The sequence below is a fragment of the Ylistrum balloti genome, unplaced genomic scaffold, assembly GCF_031769215.1.
Source record: "Ylistrum balloti isolate Yb309-2 unplaced genomic scaffold, AGI_CSIRO_Ybal_v1 Utg369830, whole genome shotgun sequence".
In the NCBI taxonomy this organism is placed as follows: domain Eukaryota; kingdom Metazoa; phylum Mollusca; class Bivalvia; order Pectinida; family Pectinidae; genus Ylistrum; species Ylistrum balloti.
Genome location: NW_026781993.1, coordinates 1,726,427 through 1,747,324, shown reverse-complemented (window position 1 = coordinate 1,747,324; position 20,898 = coordinate 1,726,427). Strand labels below are relative to the sequence as shown.

The window sequence follows — 20,898 nt, the reverse complement described above, 5'->3', positions numbered from 1 at the left end:
TAACAATAATTACAGTAAGGACCATCTGTTGGACAAACTTTGAATATAACATGAAAATTAATTCTGAATGGGAGCAACTGTAATTGGGAAGTTTGATCATAATCATCATCATCATATCATCATCATTGTTGTCGCTGTCATCGTCATGCAGTCTACAATCCTATTTCATTATGACCCTATACGGTATTCATAAAATGTCATCTTATTATTATCACCATACAACATTCTCATATTTCTTTTTGCATTATTTTCTTGAAACCAATTTTCTGACCTATAACCAGTTCTTGATGAATTTTTCCTTGATTACCAAAATTTTACTATATCATGCGCTTACCTTACACACTCGGTGAGTGAAATTTTTTAAATTATCAAAAATATCTTTCAACATCTTCATCGACCTCATTAAAACCTGACTTAGTTTCAGGTCATATCACCATAATCCTGCTACTTTAGTATTTATTCTCCAAAATACACATGATTATCAATATATTTCTAAATGCAGCATAAACATCTTTTCTCGTCATCATCCTCATCATCTATATGTTTTCTGACCAGTTTGATAAACAAGGTGAGATTACCGGAGGCTTCGTTAGGTTCAAAGCATGAATCAGTTTATGGACAGCAGCTGTAGTTCCACTTCCGCAGAATATCACAGAGTCATGCTCACTGGCATGGACAGCATTCCGCACTATATCTCTGTAAGTCATCACACAAGTGACAATCATCATACAAGTAACTATCAACATACAAATAACATACAGTACAACTTCTATCTTTCGAAGTTAAAGGAACACGCAAAAATCTTTGATACAATTGATACACTGAGATTGAATCATTAGTGGTGGGTCATATCAATGTTTTCATGGTCATGAACATTGTTGATTACACATGATGAAATACCTTATACATTTATTTTCATTAAAAAGATTAAATGTTTTCATCCATGAAACAAAAATACAACTTTTAATTGGAATGACAAGAAATCGACAACACATGCTTTCAATTACCTTCATATTGAGTATATGTACTTTACAGATCAATTTTAAACAAAAAAAGTTTCTGTCACATTTTACTGTCATTATCTAAACAGTGATTCATTAACATAACAGGCACTAATGAATTAAAATAATGTAACATTATGAATTCTGTCTAGATACAAAATTACTATATGACATTATACATCTTAGGTTGCAAATGTTACACTTGTGTTTGCAAATGTTTTGATGACAGCTAGTCTGAATCAATAGGAGAATGGATGAATCGCCTTGTTTCTCATGTTTCAATGCTTAAAAATGAAACTGACACTTTAAGTAGGAGTGAAATCATTGTGTATTTTACAAATCCTGAAATTTGACTTCATCTTATGATATTATCACAATGGCAGTGCTGAATACCACATAATGGGTGGTCGGGTGGCGCAGTGTTAACGCACTCGCCTTTCACCTAGCCGACCGGGGTTCGATTCCCGGAACGGACGTGAAAAGGTAAGGGGTCACCTGTCCGACCGCGTGGGTTTTCCCCGGGTACTCCGGTTTCCTCCCACAATAAGGCCCCTCGCGCGCTTACATCCGGGCCAACAAGAGTGATTAGTATAAGTTTAAATAACTTGTTTCGCAATTGTTGTAAAACAAATAAAGTTTATATTAATACCACATAATGTTCCATTATCAGTGTTGATTAAATGTCATGGTTTGTAAGTATGCAATCAAACCATCAATCTATGTCCAGTCATTAATTAACCTCAAAACACACAGTAAATGATATCACACTATCGAAATCCATTTGTCAGTTAGCGCCTTTGATGAAATGTGTATAATTCCATCGTGGGGTACAATACCTGTACAGAATAGGTAAATTTTTTGTTTGAGTCATGACATGTCAATGACTATATTATCATAGGTAACAGTCCTTAAAAACTATTTGATACATCGAAAACTTTGATTAATGAAACTTTGATTCATAAGGCTAAGTTATAAGTAATATGTATGAATATAAAATCCAGGGAAGGGTAAATTATTTGAAACTCTAATTATCAAAGTTTGATTCATAGAAGTTTGACTGTAATCCTCAACATCAGAATGATTATGTGTTATTGTGATATATGGAACTGTTCCACAAATTAAGTTGATCAGGGGCAGAAACCTGTGATAATGTTGTAGAATAGTCCCTCGGTATTAGTATTTCAGAGGTAGAAATCTTAACTGTTTAGTGGAACTGTTCCTAAATTTTAGTAGTTCAGGAGTAGAAATCTGTGATTAAGGAATTGTTTCTCAGTTTTAGTAGTTCTGAGGTAAAAATCTTTGACTGTGTTGTGGAACTGTTCTCAAAGTTTTAGCAGTTCAGAGGTAGCAATCTGGGATTGGACTAGAAATCTTTGATTGCATTGAAAGAAAATTTATAAGCATATATACACTGAGTATAACTGATATAGATTCCTTAAAAGTCCTACCTGGCTTCATGTCGGTAAAGAGTTGTCTGGAGAGAGGTGATACTTGTTGTTGTGTGCGTATTTCCATATTCAGGTAAAACTTCATTCTGTATATAATCCTCAATGAATTTCAATCCCCTATAGTTCATAAACAAGAGATCACAGGGGACTCAGTAAAAGGAGGGAGTTCTGCTATATATATATTCAAACAGATTTCTATTGAAAAATACTTTTCTGACTCACAGACACAATATACTGATAAATACAGGTTCCTACAGATACACATTTCTGACTAAAAATGATCATTTCCCTACTGATAAAGATAATTTTCCTAATAATAAAACCAATTTCTTTATCTATTGATAAAGATTAATTTCTACATGAAAATGAATTCTTATTCATCAAGACAGTTTCCTGTAGTTCCTATAGATTTTTAGAATTTTGAAGCAAACACGAAAAAAAATGTAAATCTAAAGCACACAATCAGTGAGACTGAGAAGAGGTGTAGATATAACAGATCATTACAGAATATTCACCTTCCTGACGCTGTGTAATCCAGATAGGTCACTGAAAAAAAGAAAAATGGTATCATTTCTCACACCATCACAACAACACTATCTAGGTCACCACTCATCACATTATCATTATCTAGGTCATCACTCATCACATTATCATTATCTAGGTCATCACTTATCACAAGAACACTATCTAGGTCACCACTCATCACATTATCATTATCTAGGTCATCACTCATCACATTATAATTATCTAGGTCATCATTCATCACATTAGCATTATCTAGGTCATCATTCATCACATTAGCATTATCTAGGTCATCACTCATCACAACACTATGCTGTATGCATCCTTTTTGGATTAGTTGGCTGCTTGAATAGATTGGCTTATGCATATTCATTAATTTAACCCAACCTAGTAAAGTCAATTACCTGACTTTTCAAGGCAGTGGACCCTATGTATGTAACAATTTGATATGGATACAGAAAATATCAAACAATCCCTGCATTTACAGATTCTATGTCTACAAAATGCACAATTGAGTCTACTGAGAAACACATTAAAGTTAATTATATAAAATGACCAATAGGCCTAATGGCTGAATAACATAACACACAGCACAGTACTAATAAGACAGAAGGTCTTTGGTGCCCAAGCCAAGCTCTATATCAGTTACACATGTAAGATCATTATTCATGTCCATCCGAAAGTGAAAAGCATGGACATAGGTGCTCTGCAATTTACCTCTAGCTAACTTTAGTATCAATTAAAAGTACTATGACAGCATTTTTGCTTTCTTTAATTTGTTAGACTTTTTGTTTTTAATTACTACTTAATATGAAGATGACAATTCAAATGAAATTGGCATGAATTAAAATTTCTTTCAGTGCTCAAAGTACTCAGAATATAATGCTAACCAATATCATGATGACACAAACACAGAAATACACAAAATATTATCAGAACAACTGCACGATCAATCACTCACTGAAGTGGCCAAATTATCTCTACTTTTTGCAGCACTAACTAGTTAACCAAAATGTCAATGTGGCATGTGAGCTTCAGCATATTAGACTGGATTGCCTGTTGTAGTTTTCCTACTCTCTCCTAGACTTTGCTTCGAAAATACAGCAATAGTTCATGGCTATCAATCATGTAATTTTGATTGGCCAATATTTATATTTAGCATAGCGTATTCCTTTCCAAGATGGCTATTTTGGGGATCTTTCATGAAAAAATAAAAGTCTCCACTCAACAATCATGACAATATAGTCAAATGTGTATCTGTACAGCACCATACAATATTACTATTGTATTAATAGTAACATTTCCACTTATCGTTGTTCTGTATATTTATTTTGTTAAATCAAATGTGATTTGTTTCATGCAGACTATCGACATGTCCCTTATTTCAACATCTCATTAACTATGAAAACTTGGGGCCAAGTACTTGAAACAGTGTTCATATAAGTAAGTGTTGAATTTGAAATAAACTGTTTTCATGACTTTCAAAAAATTAACAGTGACAATCTCTCACTAATTCTTGCCGACGGTTCATCTGGCACAGGTCGCCATTGTAAATATGAGGGAATTCCAAGGCTGAAACCCAACCATTGATTCATTGACTGAATTGGCCAATCAGCGTCGTTTTGGTCAAATTTTTAACTAAGATGGTGGCCCTGACCTGTCTTAGCAATCTCTACCAGAGATGTCACTCCCCAACAGTCGCAATACACCTCTATTACAGCTCACAGACTACCAACAGTTGACCACACAGTGAGGGTAAAAGTTTGCAGCCAAATTACCATCATCATTGATGTCACAGATTATCAACATGTCCTTCAAGAACATGTAGGTTGTTGAAAAGTGAAAGTACAAAATGCAAACATCACGGTTGATAACTGTTTAATCAAAATCGATTTTCTGCAATATAATTCATAACGTTTCCAACCATATAAATTAATGAGGTCATTTTCCAGATGAAAAAAAAAACTATTACCAAAATAAATATACAAATAACAAAAGAAAATAATCATGAATCATTCAAGAATCTTGAAATGGCATGAACCTTTTACAGAGGTGTTATTGGGGTACCACAATGCATTCTGGGTGAGGCTGCTGTCTTAGTTTCAATGAACACAGTCTAGCAGAGAAAAATTATAACTAAAGCAAGCAATCTAGTCAAAGGCAAGATAATTCAAGATTTATCAGAGGTTTTTTTCTATACTTTCAATCGAGAGTGTCAATGAAGAATGTAAGCTTCACTCTTTCCAGGCACTACCTGACTCAAAGTTTTTCACCGTGTAAACATCTAACACTGAGTAATAATCTGAAGGGTTGGGGTTATTTACCGAAACTGAGTTTAATTCACCGAAACTGGTGAAACGGAGCCGAAACCAGTGTTTCTATCTTTCCGTCTCTTAAAATATGATCGACACAAGTCTAATTTTCCTCCATTTCGGTCCATATCCCAACTGATCATCTAACCAGTCAGCTGTCAGGAGTAACGTAGTATAGCTATGTCAGTTACCTTTTCTGAGACCAAAAGGTCCACTGAATACTTTCTCGTTACCGATGATATTTTCTGAGATGTACTTGACCAAACCTTCAGTTTTCGTCTTCCCAACAGTGTCCACGTGTTTCTCAGTCTCCGGAATGGAGTAGAATTGTCGGTTTTTCGGCGTGACTTCCATACTGTTTTATATCACTGTCATCAAAACTCTTGAAGAAGCGGAAGTGGCTTAATACACACACCGAACTCGGATCCGAACTCCGAAAACTAGATATGTCTAGATCTATTTGTTCTATAGTATAGTATACTTGTAAGATATCTCTAGATATGTTTGTTTCTATAGTATAGTAACAAATAAGATATGTCTAGATCTGTTTGTTTATAAAGTCTAGCATACATGTCAGATGTCTCTAGATCTGTTTGTTTCTAAAGTATAGTAACAAATAAGATATGTTTGTTTATAAAGTCTAGCATACATGTCAGATGTCTCTAGATTTGTTTGTTTATATAGTATACTATCCATGCAAGATCTATTTGTATCTATTTTATACTATACATGTAAGAAATATCTCGATCTATTTGTTTCTATAATATACCTACATGTAAGACGTCTCTAGATCTACTTGTTTCTACAGTAAATAATAAATGTAAGATGTCTCTAGATATGTTTGATTCTATAGTATAGTAACATGTAAGATATGTCTAGATCTATTTGTTTATATAGTATTGTATACATGTCAGATAAATCTAGATCTATTTTTTTATCATATACTATATGTCAGATATGTCCAGATCTATTTGTTTCTATGATATAATATACACGTAAAATATATCTAGATCTACTGACAGGGGGGAAGGAGCCAACGTCGGTCCGGTAAGTAAGGAGGGGTCCTTAGCTGGGTAGATCACTGGATATCTAGATCTAGTTGTTTCTATAGTATATATTTAAGATATGTCTAGATCTATTGAGTTCATCAACTGCTGATTTGATGCGATATGAAATGAATTAGGCGATAATTATGAATTCACATGGACCTGAATCAGAAATGTAACATTAACACCAATAATCATTTATTTTAACCATTTGAGTTATGTAGAATAGAAGTTCTTATAACAAAACCAGTAGAAGATTAGAGTGACATTTTGATGACTACATGGCCACCTTCATGACGTACGTAGTGTACAACTGATACAGAATCGACCAACTTTTTCAGCTGTACTATAATTCTATGTACACTAAGGTAGAAAACAATATGGTAAACAAATCTCTCTATAATCTTCTACTGGTTGTGTTTTAAGAAATCTGTTCTATTCACATTACCAACCTGAAGAAAATATTCCAAAATATATGAGTTATGTTTTTGTTGTGATCACCTTCATCCTGCAATGCACGTCGTTCCTCCATAAACAATTTATATTTTCAATTTCTTCCCAAAAACTCTGATGAAGATGAACCATAATAATTACATTTCCCCATGAGGACGGGGTAATGAGTACTTCAGTTTATATAGGAAAACTAGGTTTTTGAGCATAACTTGTTTAATTTCCATTTGAAATATTTCATACTTGGTTAGAATTATGAGTGTAGGATGACAGCTTGATGGTATGAATAGATTGATCCTGGCCGACCCCAAATAGGATGATGGGCGGGGCCGAAAGGGATCAAATTTACTTGGATTTCAAAAATCTTCATCTCGACCTCCAGATATGGTAGAACCAAGTGCTCTTCATAGATGGAAGCATAGGTGCTTTAATTACCAAAATTGGTCTCATATTTCTTCCTGGGGAAGAAGTTTTTTTAAAACTTTACTGTAATTTTCATACAGAAAAAATGCAATTTTGAGCATAACGTTAGTAAATTTCCATTGGAAATAACTTAACAAGCATTATCAGTATAGAATGACAGTTTTGATGGTATGCATGTATTGACACTGGCTTACTGTATTCAGTGTCACAATTTCTGTTTCAGGACACTTGATAACTTCCTTTTAACCTTTATATTCAATATTGCTTATCTGAAGTGACCGTCAAGGCCACTAAGTCTGTTGTTTATTTTCAGTATATCAATTAGTGTACACTATAGGTAAACTGCAGGTCCCAAAAAAACAACACGCACAAGTCATCTGGCACAAATCCTGTTTTAATACAATTTGAGACCTCAGTATATCACACTTGTTGTACATCACACTCTCACTTATATTCAGTATTAAAAAAGATTACAAAATATTGTTTGAAACAGTAACTTGAAAAAATATAGGTTACATGTACATGATCTTTATAAAGTAAACTTGATATGTTAAATATTCCACATCATATACAACAGCACTAACAAACAGTTGTGATTAATGACATGTTTTGACATTTGAGGTACATTGTTAAAATATCATCAATAAAATATTACATTTTTCCACAGTTTATACAATCAAATGACTACATCTACCAAACAATCTGTTACATTATTTGACAATGAAGATAAGATCCTTGAGTGATCATGGCGAGATCTTGTCAAGATTCTAGCATGACCTTTGCACTTACCATCAGATGCTTGGGCGCCATGTGAGTATCTAACTTACTATCAGGAACTAACAGTACAGTAGGAAAATTCACCATTGGGAGCCTTTATGCTGATCTGCCTAAAGAAAAGCACAGCTAAAGCCAATACTGAATATCTTGGGTATTAACAAAAACTGAAGGTAATTGTCTTCCTGAGAAATTGCATCAACAAATTTCAAATACCAAAATGACAGCCATCTTGAATATATTGTACACTCAAATTTCACCCTGTACAACTACATGTCGGATGCTTACTGGAGGTCTTCATAAAGCTACATGAGGATTTCTTATGTGATTCTTTGTCAAAAGCAGTAATGAATTTCAAGTGCAAACATCCAAAACGGCAGCCAGTGACCATTGTGAATGCATAACAATGACACATGAATTCACCCTCAACAACTTAGTTCTTTAGAAGTAACAGTAACAAAGTCAAATTCTAAAATCCCTTTGTGATTAAACTAAAAGTGTGCATGCTCAACTCAAATTTATCTTTGTAAAGTTTCATGAGGATCTACTATTCTCTATAATTTGTGGTAACAAAAACTGTTTACAGAACAGACTTGACAAACACTACAGGACAGACAATACAGGACAGACTGACAGACAAAAAGTGAATTAAACTGATTATCAATTGATGATTGTAAGCTATAATCAACATTTTATAAGCAATATTAGTTAACATTAGAATTATGTATCTAATCTAAAAATTCTAGCAATTGTATCTTCCTACACAGCTTACCTTTGCGACCTTGACAATGAGAAAGGTTTCTCAAACCTTTCATTATTTACTGTTAAAATTGAAAACAGTTTAACAGATGTTCCACTGTTGATTTGTGACATCAATCAACACTTCATAAAGCATACATTTTCCCAAGTACCCCTCATATACCCCACAATCTTACACAAAACCAACCAAATCTACTCTACACTCAGTTCTGGATAAATATTGACTTCTATTACTTTTCAGTATCGTATAAGACCTTTATTGTTTTACATCTGATCATGACCTATCCCATTTTACATCAAATTGCACATGTGGCAGTGTTAAAACATCATATTGCACTTTCCTTTTATTTCAGCCAATCAGATTGTCTGACACATGTCCGGCAAAATGTGAAAGAGTACAATGTGATATTTTATCGAAGATGTGGTATTCATGATACTGCAGTGAATGTTGAGGAATAAAATGCAGTTTAAATAACATGGGATCATACTTTGAGCATTCTTTGCTCAGCTGGTGTTGATACAGAAAAGTAATAAACAAGAACCATAATTGTAAAATTATGGCTGTGCATAGTTCTCCCACCTGTTCACAAGAAGTAACATGATAACTATGTACCCTGTATCACTGGGCAACAAGAATGGATGGATACTTCAAATACTTCACACACAACTACCAGTAACAATAAAAAATCCTTTAAACATTTACTCAGAATTCCACCCAGCAGGCCCCAGAATGGTGCAGCACCACAAGTTTCCATGGTCCTCGTACCTTCCTACTGTGTCCAATTGCTGCCAATTGGTAAAGAGAAGTAGGCTTCCAATAGAAACAAGCCAACAAGAGAAACACATAGATTTTACAGAGATTAATTAAAAGTATTCCCATTTTTGTGCACTACTTGCTAAGACACATATTATGCAAAATAAGACAGTGAAAAAATTAATTGTGTGTCTTTAACATTCAATGTTTGCTATGACTATTTACTATATTATAAGTATATGGCAGTCTGTTCATCTGAACTCTACATCATCTCTGTATTCTGTTTCAAGCTGAATCTCACTGTTTCCATTGCTCACTGTGTCTTCCTCCAATAGACCTAATTCATCATCATGGTAGTCAGTGAAATTCTGATCATACGCCACAGGAGTGGGGATATCTCCATTGTTGCTGGCTTCCACCTCCCGCTTCATTGTGGTCAAGTTAGCCATTGATATATTCATGTCTTTAAAAGCTTGCAGTAAAAATATACCAATGATGATCACTAGGAACCCACACAGATTTCCAATACTGTCTTGTGCCTTAATGGCCCCCCACTCTTTAAACAGGATCAGAGAAGCTACGATTACACATGACGTAAAAAACACATAATATATTGGAGTCACTACAGATGTGTTAAACTGGTCTAAAGCACGGTTCAAATAATTTAACTGAACCAATATACAGAGTATAACAACTGCAAGTAAAATCCAAGTTAACCAGCTGGTAAACTGGTTGTCACCATTAAATGTCTGCTTCAAAGCTACGCCCAGTCCCTTACACCCAGCCACTGTGAAGGAACCGAGAGTAGAACAAATCATGACGTACACTAACACATTTTTGTGTGCATAGCGAGGTGCCAGGAAGAATATTCCAAACAGAGCAAGCGATACAATGAAAATGCAGTATATGATGAATCCTGCAAATAAAAGAAAAAAATGTTGTGAAACAAAACATATCAACATACAGTGCAGAGAATCACAACCAAACAGAGGTTCTTAATGCATGAGGAAACAATAGTATGGAGAGCAAACTCAATAAGCTGGGAAGTTGTACATTGCATCAGTGAAAGACAAACAACTATAGTATCACAATATTAGTTCAACAGCACTGTAGGATGCTAGTTACAGAGCAGACACCATTTTACATCCCAGACACAATTTTACATCCTAACTTGTTTGTGATCTCTGACTACAAACAAACTGATATCTTCAAGAAGCTTTAGTGAGACTAGAACTTTCACCTGAGGAAAGAAAACAGCCCAGCTGACAGAAGATAATAGATCAATTAGCTATCGCACCTGGTAGAAGAGACCAGAACACCTGACAGATGAGAATTGATCAGTTAGCTGTCACACCTGACAATGGAGACTGGACTAGTTACCTATCCCACCTGACAGGAGAGACCAGAACACCTGACAGATGAGACGGGACCAGTTAGCTGCCATAGCTAAAAGGCGAGACTAGACTAGTTAGTTGTCACACCTGACAAAAGAGACTGGACCATTGAGCAGTCACACCTTACAGATGAGACTGGACCAGTTAGCCGTCATCTGATGGAAGTGAATAAGGGCAATTGGCTGTCACAGCTGAAAGGATAGTCCATGACAGTAACCAGTTACAGTTGAGAGAATAGACCAGGTCAGGCAGCTGTCACAGTTTTACAATTAAGGTTGGAGTAGTCTTCCCTTATTCATTTTGAAATTACAACACTTGACTTCTCCATTTGAATGAAGACTGGCCTGCTGTTAACAGGATTTATTGGACATCTTTATAAAAGTATTGTGCTGATTTCCCAAACTGATCCTTCTCAAAACTGATCACTGCTTCAAATTGAAGGAAATGGCCAAGTACGGAATGATGTCCTCTTTATTATAGTAATAAAAACCATCCCAATACTGATCCCTCACAATAATAAACATAATGTATAGTTATCTGCAATGACAAATTGAAACCTGCACATCAAACGAGTCTGTTGTTTCACCGAAGCAAGGAACGGATACGGATAAAGGGAAAATAAGTACTAATACAGTAATAGAAAGCAGCAGTTTCCCATCTTAATCATGGGTAATTGAGTAATGTTATTTCAACACATACAGAATCAAAATGTTAACCAAGTGTTTTTTTAGAAAATAAGTTTTTATGATGATCAACAAAAGCACATATTCTCGAAATATATTGGTTGGTAATGCTTTCAGACAAGCTGACCATTCAATCGCAGCTACGTCGAGCTGTACATTTGTATGAAATGTTACTTCTGAGATTGCTGGATAATGTACAGATTTCTTTTCCATGAGAGTAACACACAATGTATAAAGAAATGTCTTCATTCTTTAAAGTTTATTTCTGTTTTAAGTTGGACTTGTGCAGTGTAAATGCTGACAGAAAACAGAATGGCTAATGTAATGTACAGATCAGAATCGGATATCCGAGTCCAGACTGGACAACTTGCTTCACTTCTACTATCTGAACTCTCCCTAAACCGGCCAAATATTCATGTCCTATGCCTGAACAGTTTGGAGAAGTTCTACTGTATGAAATGAATCACTAAACCTTACCTGGCTCCTCAATCTTGTCCAGCAGACAGGACATGCTGTTAACTTCTTGCTCCTTTGGTGAGTGTATAACCATGACTGTTGACCCCAGTACACACAGTGTACAGCCGATCTTACCCAGGAGGTTCAGCTTCTCATTCAAAAATCGTGAGGATAACACAGCACTGAAGAGACAACATTTAATGTAAGCACAAAAATCATAAGGATATCACAGCACTGAGGAGACAACATTTAATGTAATCACAAAAATCGTAAGGATATCACAGCACTGAAGAGACAACAGTTAATGTAAGCACAAAAATCATAAGGATATCACAGCACTGAGGAGACAACATTTAATGTAAACACAAGAATCGTAAAGATATCACAGCACTGAGGAGACAACATTTAATGTAATCACAAAAATCATAAGGATATCACAGCACTGAGGAGACAACATTTAATGTAAACAAAAGAATCATAAGGATATCAAAACACTGAAGAGACAACATTTCATGTAATCACAAAAATCATAAGGATATCACAGCACTGAAGAGACAACATTTAATGTAAACACAAGAATCATAAGGATATCAAAACACTGAAGAGACAACATTTAATGTAAACAAAAGAATCATAAGGATATCACAGCACTGAAGAGACAACATTTAATGACAACACAAGAATCGTAAGGATATCACAGCACTGAGGAGACAACAGTTAATGTAAACACAAGAATTGTAAGGATATCACAGCACTTAGGAGACAACATTTAATGACAACACAAGAATCGTAAGGATATCACAGCACTGAGGAGACAACAGTTAATGTAAACACAAGAATCTCTCAAGGAATGAAGCCACTAGAGCCTTGACACACTTTCAGATGTAGGGAAGGACTGAGAGGAAAGTCCCCTGTTTCACCAGCAGGGGAATTAGAGTGAGTACCAATATCAGTTTCATGACTTTCCTTTCCAAACACACTTTTCTAAAAGCAGCAAAATTTTGAACTATCCAAAATTACTACTTGATATTTGAATTATTGCCAGTTACCAGGGTATCGCCTCTAAGTTGTGTGATACTTCCTTAGTAAGATTTGTTGTCAGACTTACTGTTTGCTGTAGTTATGACATTACAATTAACATTGTTATTTTTTGGAACATCAGGTAAACAAACCTTCAGATGTCCCTGAAACAAAGTCAATAACTGTACCTCACTAAGACGCTAAGTGCTCCTAAAGGCGTAACCAGTGTAGCAGGAGCAAAGGCATAAGCTGCAAAGTTGGCAAACTCTCCTGTGATCACTGTTAAAGCAAAATAACCACATGTTAGTTTAATACTGGAAGTAAAAGTGCAAAACACAACCAAGCTTGGGACAAGGTCAGATTAAACTATATGCTATGATTCTGATATTGATTCAGATCTAGAATAAGAAAATAGATTGTATCTCTTAAACTGAAACCCAATGAATTCCATATTTATTTCAGGACTATAACATAATAAAAGTATAATCTGGCCTTGAAATAAAATACAAATGATATAAATTTTCTGAATTTATAACACTTTCAAAAGATACAAAAAATATCGATGCCATAAACAGGGATTTATTACATATATAACAACTATTTGAAATTTTTAACTTTCACTTCATTTTCACCTCAATATCAACTGATTTACTGGTAGTTATATAAGGACAGAGTATCTCTATTATCTAGTTGACTTACTGAGAATCATGCCTGACCACCAGAGCCACTCCTTCAGATAACCGTAGCCTCCCTGACCTACAACAAAAATTCCACTTAGACTTTCAGTTTTTAAAAGTGATGATAATTTTTTAATATTTGGTCTTTTATTGATATTTCAATAATTATTGTAACTACAATCATGTTTATCTGGTAATTAATGCCCATATCTGGTAATTAGCCATAGACATAATTAACATGTGTCCCCTGTGGGAGAAATACTTTGAAATAAAGGGACAAGGATAAATATTAGTTTGAGAAATGTTGGGTATCTGTTAAAGTAATCAGAGAATAAAGAATATATAATGATACAGTCTGAACGACCAAATGATCAGTTCAAAAGAAACAGGGTAATCAAGTTATGTGATTCTCTAAAAGTATAGAATCAGAAAGCTCTACTAAGGCTTTGAAGGTTCTATATCTGACTTTAAAATATCCATATCCCACATGTAGCTACATACTGAGTGAATATGTTTCTCCCAAGTCTACTACAATACCCTACATGTCAATACAAAAGATACATTTTCAATGACAACAGTTCCAGGTTAATAACTACCATACCTTGTATTTGTAAAAGACGGTATATCAAAGGTGTTCATTAGTGCTATATACCTCTAAATAATGACGCAATAACATGACTGTGCAATATTTACACTTATAAGATAGTGTCAATAGCTAAAAGCTCAAATGTCATAAGATATCAAACTGTTTTAATGGGCTTACACAAGTATCAGTACCTCTTACTGTATCCATCATAATTATCATTACAACCCTTACCTGCTCTTGTGCCCTGATTCTTTGCAAGTTTTAAAAGTCCCAACTTTTTGAAAATGAAACTGCTGCCTATAAACAGACTAGAGCTGAGAGCAAGCGACAGTCCAATGTAGAATTCTGTGCCCTCCATGCTCTTCTGACTTGACACCACCTCACATGGATCTCCCATCTCTAAGGTAGTGTTGTCCAGATTCCCTGTTAAATTTCCAGTGACATTCGACAGAACCGTAGTCATCACATCACTCAACTGAAACAAAAAGTAGCTCAACATTTTACACTTTTTTTCCAAAGTTCAATCACCTATAACATCAAGGTCTGACTCAATCAACTGTAACATCAAGGTCATGCAGGTTCAATCAACTGTAATGTCAAAAGTCATGCAGGTTCAATCAACTGTAATATCAAGGTCTGATTTGATCAACTGTTACATCAAGGTCATGCAGGTTCAATCAACTGTAACGTCAAGGTCTGGTTCAATCAACTGTAACATCAAGGTCATGCAGGTTCAATCAACTGTAATGTCAAGGTCTGGTTCAATCAACTGTAACATCAAAGTCATGCAGGTTCAATCAACTGAAATATCAAGGTCTGATTCAATCAACTGTTACATCAAGGTCTCGTTCAATCAATTGTAACATTGAGGTCTGATTTTATCAACTTATACAAGGTCAGGTTCAATCAAAGTGAAAATTTCAACAACCTCATAATGCCAGTAACATGACTGTGTCAGGATCGCCCTAACATGTAAGCAGATATCAATTATGTCTCCTTTGTATTCATTGTGACATCATAAATTAACACAATGATTGAACATTTATAAACTTCTGCCAACCGAGCAAATCTGTATAGGTGTCAAAGAAACAGCAAGACCCAATCATAACATCTTTATTTTTTTGAAACATACAATATATGGGACTTCTTCTTGAAAGAAAAAAAATACAAATTTCTCTATATCTTAAAAAATCTTATTATTATCATTTCAACTGGAAAATAACTGGAGTTTAGCAGTCATTTCATAATTAAATATACAGCCAGTTGGACATTAAAAACAAAAATAACCAGAGTTGGGTAAGATTAAGAAAAGTGTACAACAATGGTTTCAAATCTGTCAATCAGTCTTTATTTTTAACTATCATACTATGAAGATGCTGTAATGATATCAATTTACTATGTGAAGTGTAACTAAACCTGTAGTAAAGACATCAATTCAATGTATAAGGGGTACAAAGTAAACCTGCTGTTTATAGACATCAACCTACTGTATAAGGGGTACACAACAAAACTGCTGTTAAGAAATCAATTAACTGTGTTAGGGGTAAAGTAAATCTGCTGTTTATAGACATCAATTTACTGTGAAAGGGATAAAGTAAACCTGCTAAGATATCAACCTACTGTATAAGGGATACAATGTAAACCTACTTTATAATGGGTATATTAAACCTGCTGTTAGGATATTAATTTACAGTTTGAAGGTACAAAGCAAACCTGTTATTAATACATCAATTTACTGTGTGAAGGGTAAAGCAAACCCACTTCATGTATTATGACATCAAACAGTTTGACTTATGAAAAATTTGACATTTGATCAAATGATGGTATTTCAAGTAGACAATTTTTTGGTAACAAAAATTTAAATATGTATTGGTAGAAAAGATAAACCTGACAACATAAGGCATTTACAGGCTATTAGAATACAGATAAGCCTTTATGTCCTGATATAATACATTACTATGATCTTATCTACAACACTTTGTTGGCACTATGTGAACAGTTCTATGATAAACTGATTCAGCATAGTAGTCAACTTTAACTAAGTTCATATAAATGATTTGGAGAAGTTCCTTATCATATAAACTTCGAGGCTCATCTGTGTCATGGTGTTTGTTTCTGTCACTGTGAATCAAGGGAGCGAAGACATGAATGATAAACTGAACTAATACAGGGTGGGCTGAACAATTCTACCCACCCCACACCAGACAAGGAAAATGTGATGGCAACTAGTTTTGTAAAATCTGGCTGACTGTTTAGGGCCCTTGGGTTTATAACCTCCCATTATAATAAAATAACTTAACTGGAATTATATAATGATAAAAGTATTACTGCTTATCTCTCATGACAACGTGGATATGATTATGTTGAACAACATATTTGAAGAATTATGTTTTACCAGTAATAATATATACAGTAAAATCATTGATGTTTGTGGGGGATTTATTTTCACTGATTTCTTGGGTACTCTCCATCCATGAATTCACATATAATTAGTCTTTAAGTACATTTCTAGAGCCACATTTATCCAAAGAAATCAAATGTCCACAAAGTAATATTTAAAAAAAAAAAACAGGAAAATGGAGCTCCACTAAAATATTTGATTTAATAGTAATAAACATTAATTATATATTTCAGAATGTTTGGCCTTCTGTATTCTGCGATAATCTCCTGAAACAAAAGTGCTGACAGACAGACATGGTGAGTACTTATAGGGCACCTCTGTTTCCATGCCCTGATTAGTGGTCAGTCTTTGGCGTATTTCTATTATTTCACCAATTGTTTCTACACACAAAAACAGGCATGTCATGAGCATCCTATTATACCATATGATATCTATGTAGTGATAATAGATATTTCAGCTGTCTAAACATCACACGAAAAACACACATACAAGTTTTTTAAAAGTGTGCAACCAGAAATAATCCTCAGAAAGAGCTTACCTGAGAGTACTGTATGATCCTTGGTTAAAACTTACTTTTAGGTGTTGTATAATCCTCAGTTGAGGCTTACCTGTGGGTGTTGTATAAGCCTTGGTTAGAGCTTACCTGTGGGTGTTGTATAATCCTCTGTTAGAGCTTACCTGTAGGTGTTGTATAAGCCTTGGTGAGAGCTTACCTGTGAGTGTTGTATAAACCTTGGTTAGAGCTTACCTGTGGGTGTTGTATAACCCTCTGTTAAAGCTTACCTGTATGTGTTGTGTTGTATTGAGTTGGGGTGTAGTACTGGTGTAATTGACCTCTGTAGTAAATAGATGGGTCAAGTTTTGGCCAGTATCATCAGTCATGTTTAGAATTCTCCAACAAATCACCAAGAACAATAGGAAAAGCAGTACTGGACAATGGTTTAAGTGTAGCAATTTCTACAAAACAAGACAAGGATATTGATGCCCTTCAACCCAATGCTTTTCGAAATATATCATAATCCTAAAAGTATTTTCATGAAACTTCATTGATAAATGCCAATGTAGCCACAAGGTACAGCACACTCTTTTAATAATTATCATGGATCTATTCACTTAGTTATTGCGGTTCTTTATTTCTACAAGTTATATACATAATAAATTATACAATCACCGCTTAAAAGGAAAACCTTTTTAAATTGAAAAGAAATCCTGACTGAAAAGTTTTAGAACCAATCAAATACCATTGTGAAATTTTAAGTTTTTGTGTGTACATCTTATATGACAGTGAAAGAGAAACAAATATATATGCTGGAATGTCTATAGCTACTGTATATGGCTATTGTTCATAACTGTTGTTTTCAGAGCCTAGCAACGGAGAAAGCACAGGTATATTACAGTACTAATAGAGACCTAGTTTACAGTCTCATGGTGAATGTACTACAACCTCCTTCAGATATTGATAGGATTTCACACAGAAATCAACTTTCTGATTTCCCTAACATTTTGAACAGAATTTTAAAGATAATACAAAAATTATTGAATGCAATGACCCACATAAAAGAATTCTTACCTTTCTGAAAAAATGGGTTATACTTCTGGAATGTATTGTGACGACCGGGTTAAAACATTATATAACTTGAATATGTGTTAAAACTGGTCACAAGCATTTCATAGATGTCTATTTAAAATAAATTCCAACATGGCTGTATCGGCAAGTATGTGGGATAGCTATGGGTATATACCTGGCGATCAATACCAGATCAATATAACATGATCATACTTGTTACGGTTCCGTCAAATACACAGCCATTGAACACACATGGTACTCGTGTATTCATTGTACCGGTATGCGTGCCTTTGACACACTGTCACCCGATCACGACTATTAGGTCCACCACGCCCGAATGACCACACGGCTCAAGAGAATGTTATACATATTGACACTAAACTTAAAGTTGATCTAGATAGACAAATGGACTGAGCACACTCGGGACTACACACGTTATGCTATCTCACAATCGAACACACACAACAGCTGAAATATCTATTCGATATATCTTTAGTCAGTATAGGTGGAGTGTCAACGGTTAGAACATATTTATTTTCCACTTGAATATGGTGAGTGTGGAAGACATGTGAACGAGTCTTTTGCTTACCCAGTTTCATTTCGCTGAACATGTTTAGGCGGAAGTGGCGAGGTCACGGTGAAGTTGTGTGACGGTAGCTTACACAAGCTCACAGATGAACTTGTTTGAAGAGTGTATATCAAGGTTATGGATTATGGGCGATTGTTCTAACGTTCACTTCGATATCGGAGAATTAATGTCCATATATTGCGAACCACATAGGCACTTATTATCGATAAGACGGTGACTCATTCGGAAGGTAAGAAAGGAAAAAGCACGAGTGATTCCGAAAGTTAGAGACTTGCAAATGCCCGACAATGAAATGGGATGGTTTTACTCATATGCGTATGACCATTAGTATATGGGGCATAGACATGCGTGCTCCCGTGTATATTTATTGCCAATCAGATGGCAGTTAAATTTAGGATCTAATAATGAATCTTCCATGAATATTCCTCGTGCTATAAAATCTACGACTACAATGAGTAAGATCTTTCAACAAAAATTGACACAACGGTTATGGTCTCGACATCAATAATGGGAATTAAAAAATAATGTCTCACCTCTTTTGCCTAATTCGTTTTGTTTTCAACCAGGGAAGGTACAATTAAAGGACGATTAAGTATATTTGCGACCTACTAAGTATAGGTTCTCTCGTGATCTATAATAAATTCATGAAACGACATACGTGTAGGCGTCTATATGTATAATTATATGTCTAGGTGTAACTAAGAAAGAGGAATAGAGAGAATGGTTTAGAAATGTGTAGATCTGTTATATCAACTAATTGTAATATGGTGGCAGAGACTCATATAGCTGGCTGCAACTATTAGTTTAAACATATTTTATTTATTTCATACGTGTCATAATTGTATATCATTATTACAAATATAAATAGGACTCAGAAAAAAGTATAACAATACTTATGTAAATCTGTCTCCTAATATAGAGTGACAAGCAGGTGACAACATAATACTTGTAGCTAAGCATTGATAACATAATTGACATAATGAACGAGAGACAGACACAGAGAGAGAGAGAGAGAGAGAGAGAGAGAGAGAGAGAGAGAGAGAGAGAGGGTGGGGGTAGGGGAGGGGAGTGTTCAGACTTTATAATTACATGTACGTGTCTGGCGTGATGAACCTGATCGGTGCGTTTTCCATAACTATAATAAGAATGGACTGTAAGGGAGTGTCTGTACAGGTAGCGTTTTAGGTTGCTTATAGAGGGATTATTTTTAATTTCGCGGGGTAACGAGTTCCATAGGTCAATAGAAGAAAGAAGAAAGGATCGTTTGTAGAAGTTGGTCTTGCAGAATATGCCGCTTAATTTATCAGCATCACGCGTATTGTATTGGTGAGTATCGTGCCTGCGATGTGGGAGTAGATTAGAGAGGTATGGAGGAGTGAGGCCAAAAATCATTTTATGCTGCAACTGTTCACACTAAATAACTGAGCTTAGAGAGATATCTTAAAGTTCCTAGCCATGAAGGATTAGTCGATCAAACAGGTAGAAGAGTAAATTTTGAGTAAGTCGTCCCTTCTGCAACAAGTTGGGTGAGGGAATTCCAGCGTGTCAGAAAGAATTAAGAAGATGACCACTGGTCAGAACGGCCAGAAAGCTTTAATATGAATCCATACACGACAAAATACACATGTCCAAGATACATGATTGTGCAAGACGGGTCCCGATAATGCTAATGGAAAACAATCGAAGTCCTGCAAACTTCGTGCAACGAAAAGAGTGTACCACGAATCTTCTTCCTGCACAACATAAGTATAGGTCGTAAATCTGTAGATGACCTTCATGTGTCAAGCGACGCTACCAAAACACATCTTGGAATCCGCCTACTTGTTTTCCATGGCCATTTCAGCCATTGTTGACAACTGCATATGGTTAAGAAGACGACTGTATAGACTTGAGATGGTAGTCCAGGGCTCGCTCTTTACCAGTGCGATTCTTGGGTCATCTCTCATTCAGTTGGTGTACAACATTTGAAATGCTTACATGTAATGGGCTTAGACTAATTGTTCATTTTTTCCACGATGAATCTTTTCCTTAAAGTC

General features: G+C 35.1%; 2 protein-coding genes across 3 annotated transcripts in view; both read right to left on the bottom strand.

Annotated features, from left to right (window-relative positions):
• Positions 1-5,643, bottom strand: part of LOC132545139 (uncharacterized) — a gene marked incomplete at its 5' end in the record, with an annotated part of 30,827 nt that extends 25,184 nt beyond the window's left edge. Inside the window, 4 exons of the mRNA XM_060208813.1 lie at positions 579-696; positions 2,450-2,566; positions 2,965-2,995; positions 5,475-5,643. Coding sequence (XP_060064796.1) covers positions 579-696; positions 2,450-2,566; positions 2,965-2,995; positions 5,475-5,643 — 435 coding nt within the window. The remainder of the gene's footprint in view (positions 1-578; positions 697-2,449; positions 2,567-2,964; positions 2,996-5,474) is intronic.
• Positions 5,644-7,578: 1,935 nt separating this feature from the next.
• Positions 7,579-19,067, bottom strand: LOC132545141 (magnesium transporter NIPA2-like). 2 transcript variants are annotated; one of them, XM_060208815.1, is made up of 7 exons: positions 18,863-19,067; positions 17,490-17,663; positions 14,537-14,780; positions 13,742-13,798; positions 13,231-13,321; positions 12,044-12,204; positions 7,579-10,405 (listed from the first exon to the last, which is right to left on the bottom strand). In XM_060208815.1, exons 2-7 carry the CDS (start codon positions 17,586-17,588, stop codon positions 9,741-9,743), a joined length of 1,317 nt encoding a protein of 438 aa, XP_060064798.1. In that variant the 5' UTR covers positions 17,589-17,663; positions 18,863-19,067; the 3' UTR covers positions 7,579-9,740. The 2 variants fall into 2 exon arrangements, with proteins under 2 accessions (XP_060064798.1, XP_060064799.1); XM_060208816.1 differs by lacking the exon at positions 17,490-17,663.
• Positions 19,068-20,898: the final 1,831 nt, after the last annotated feature.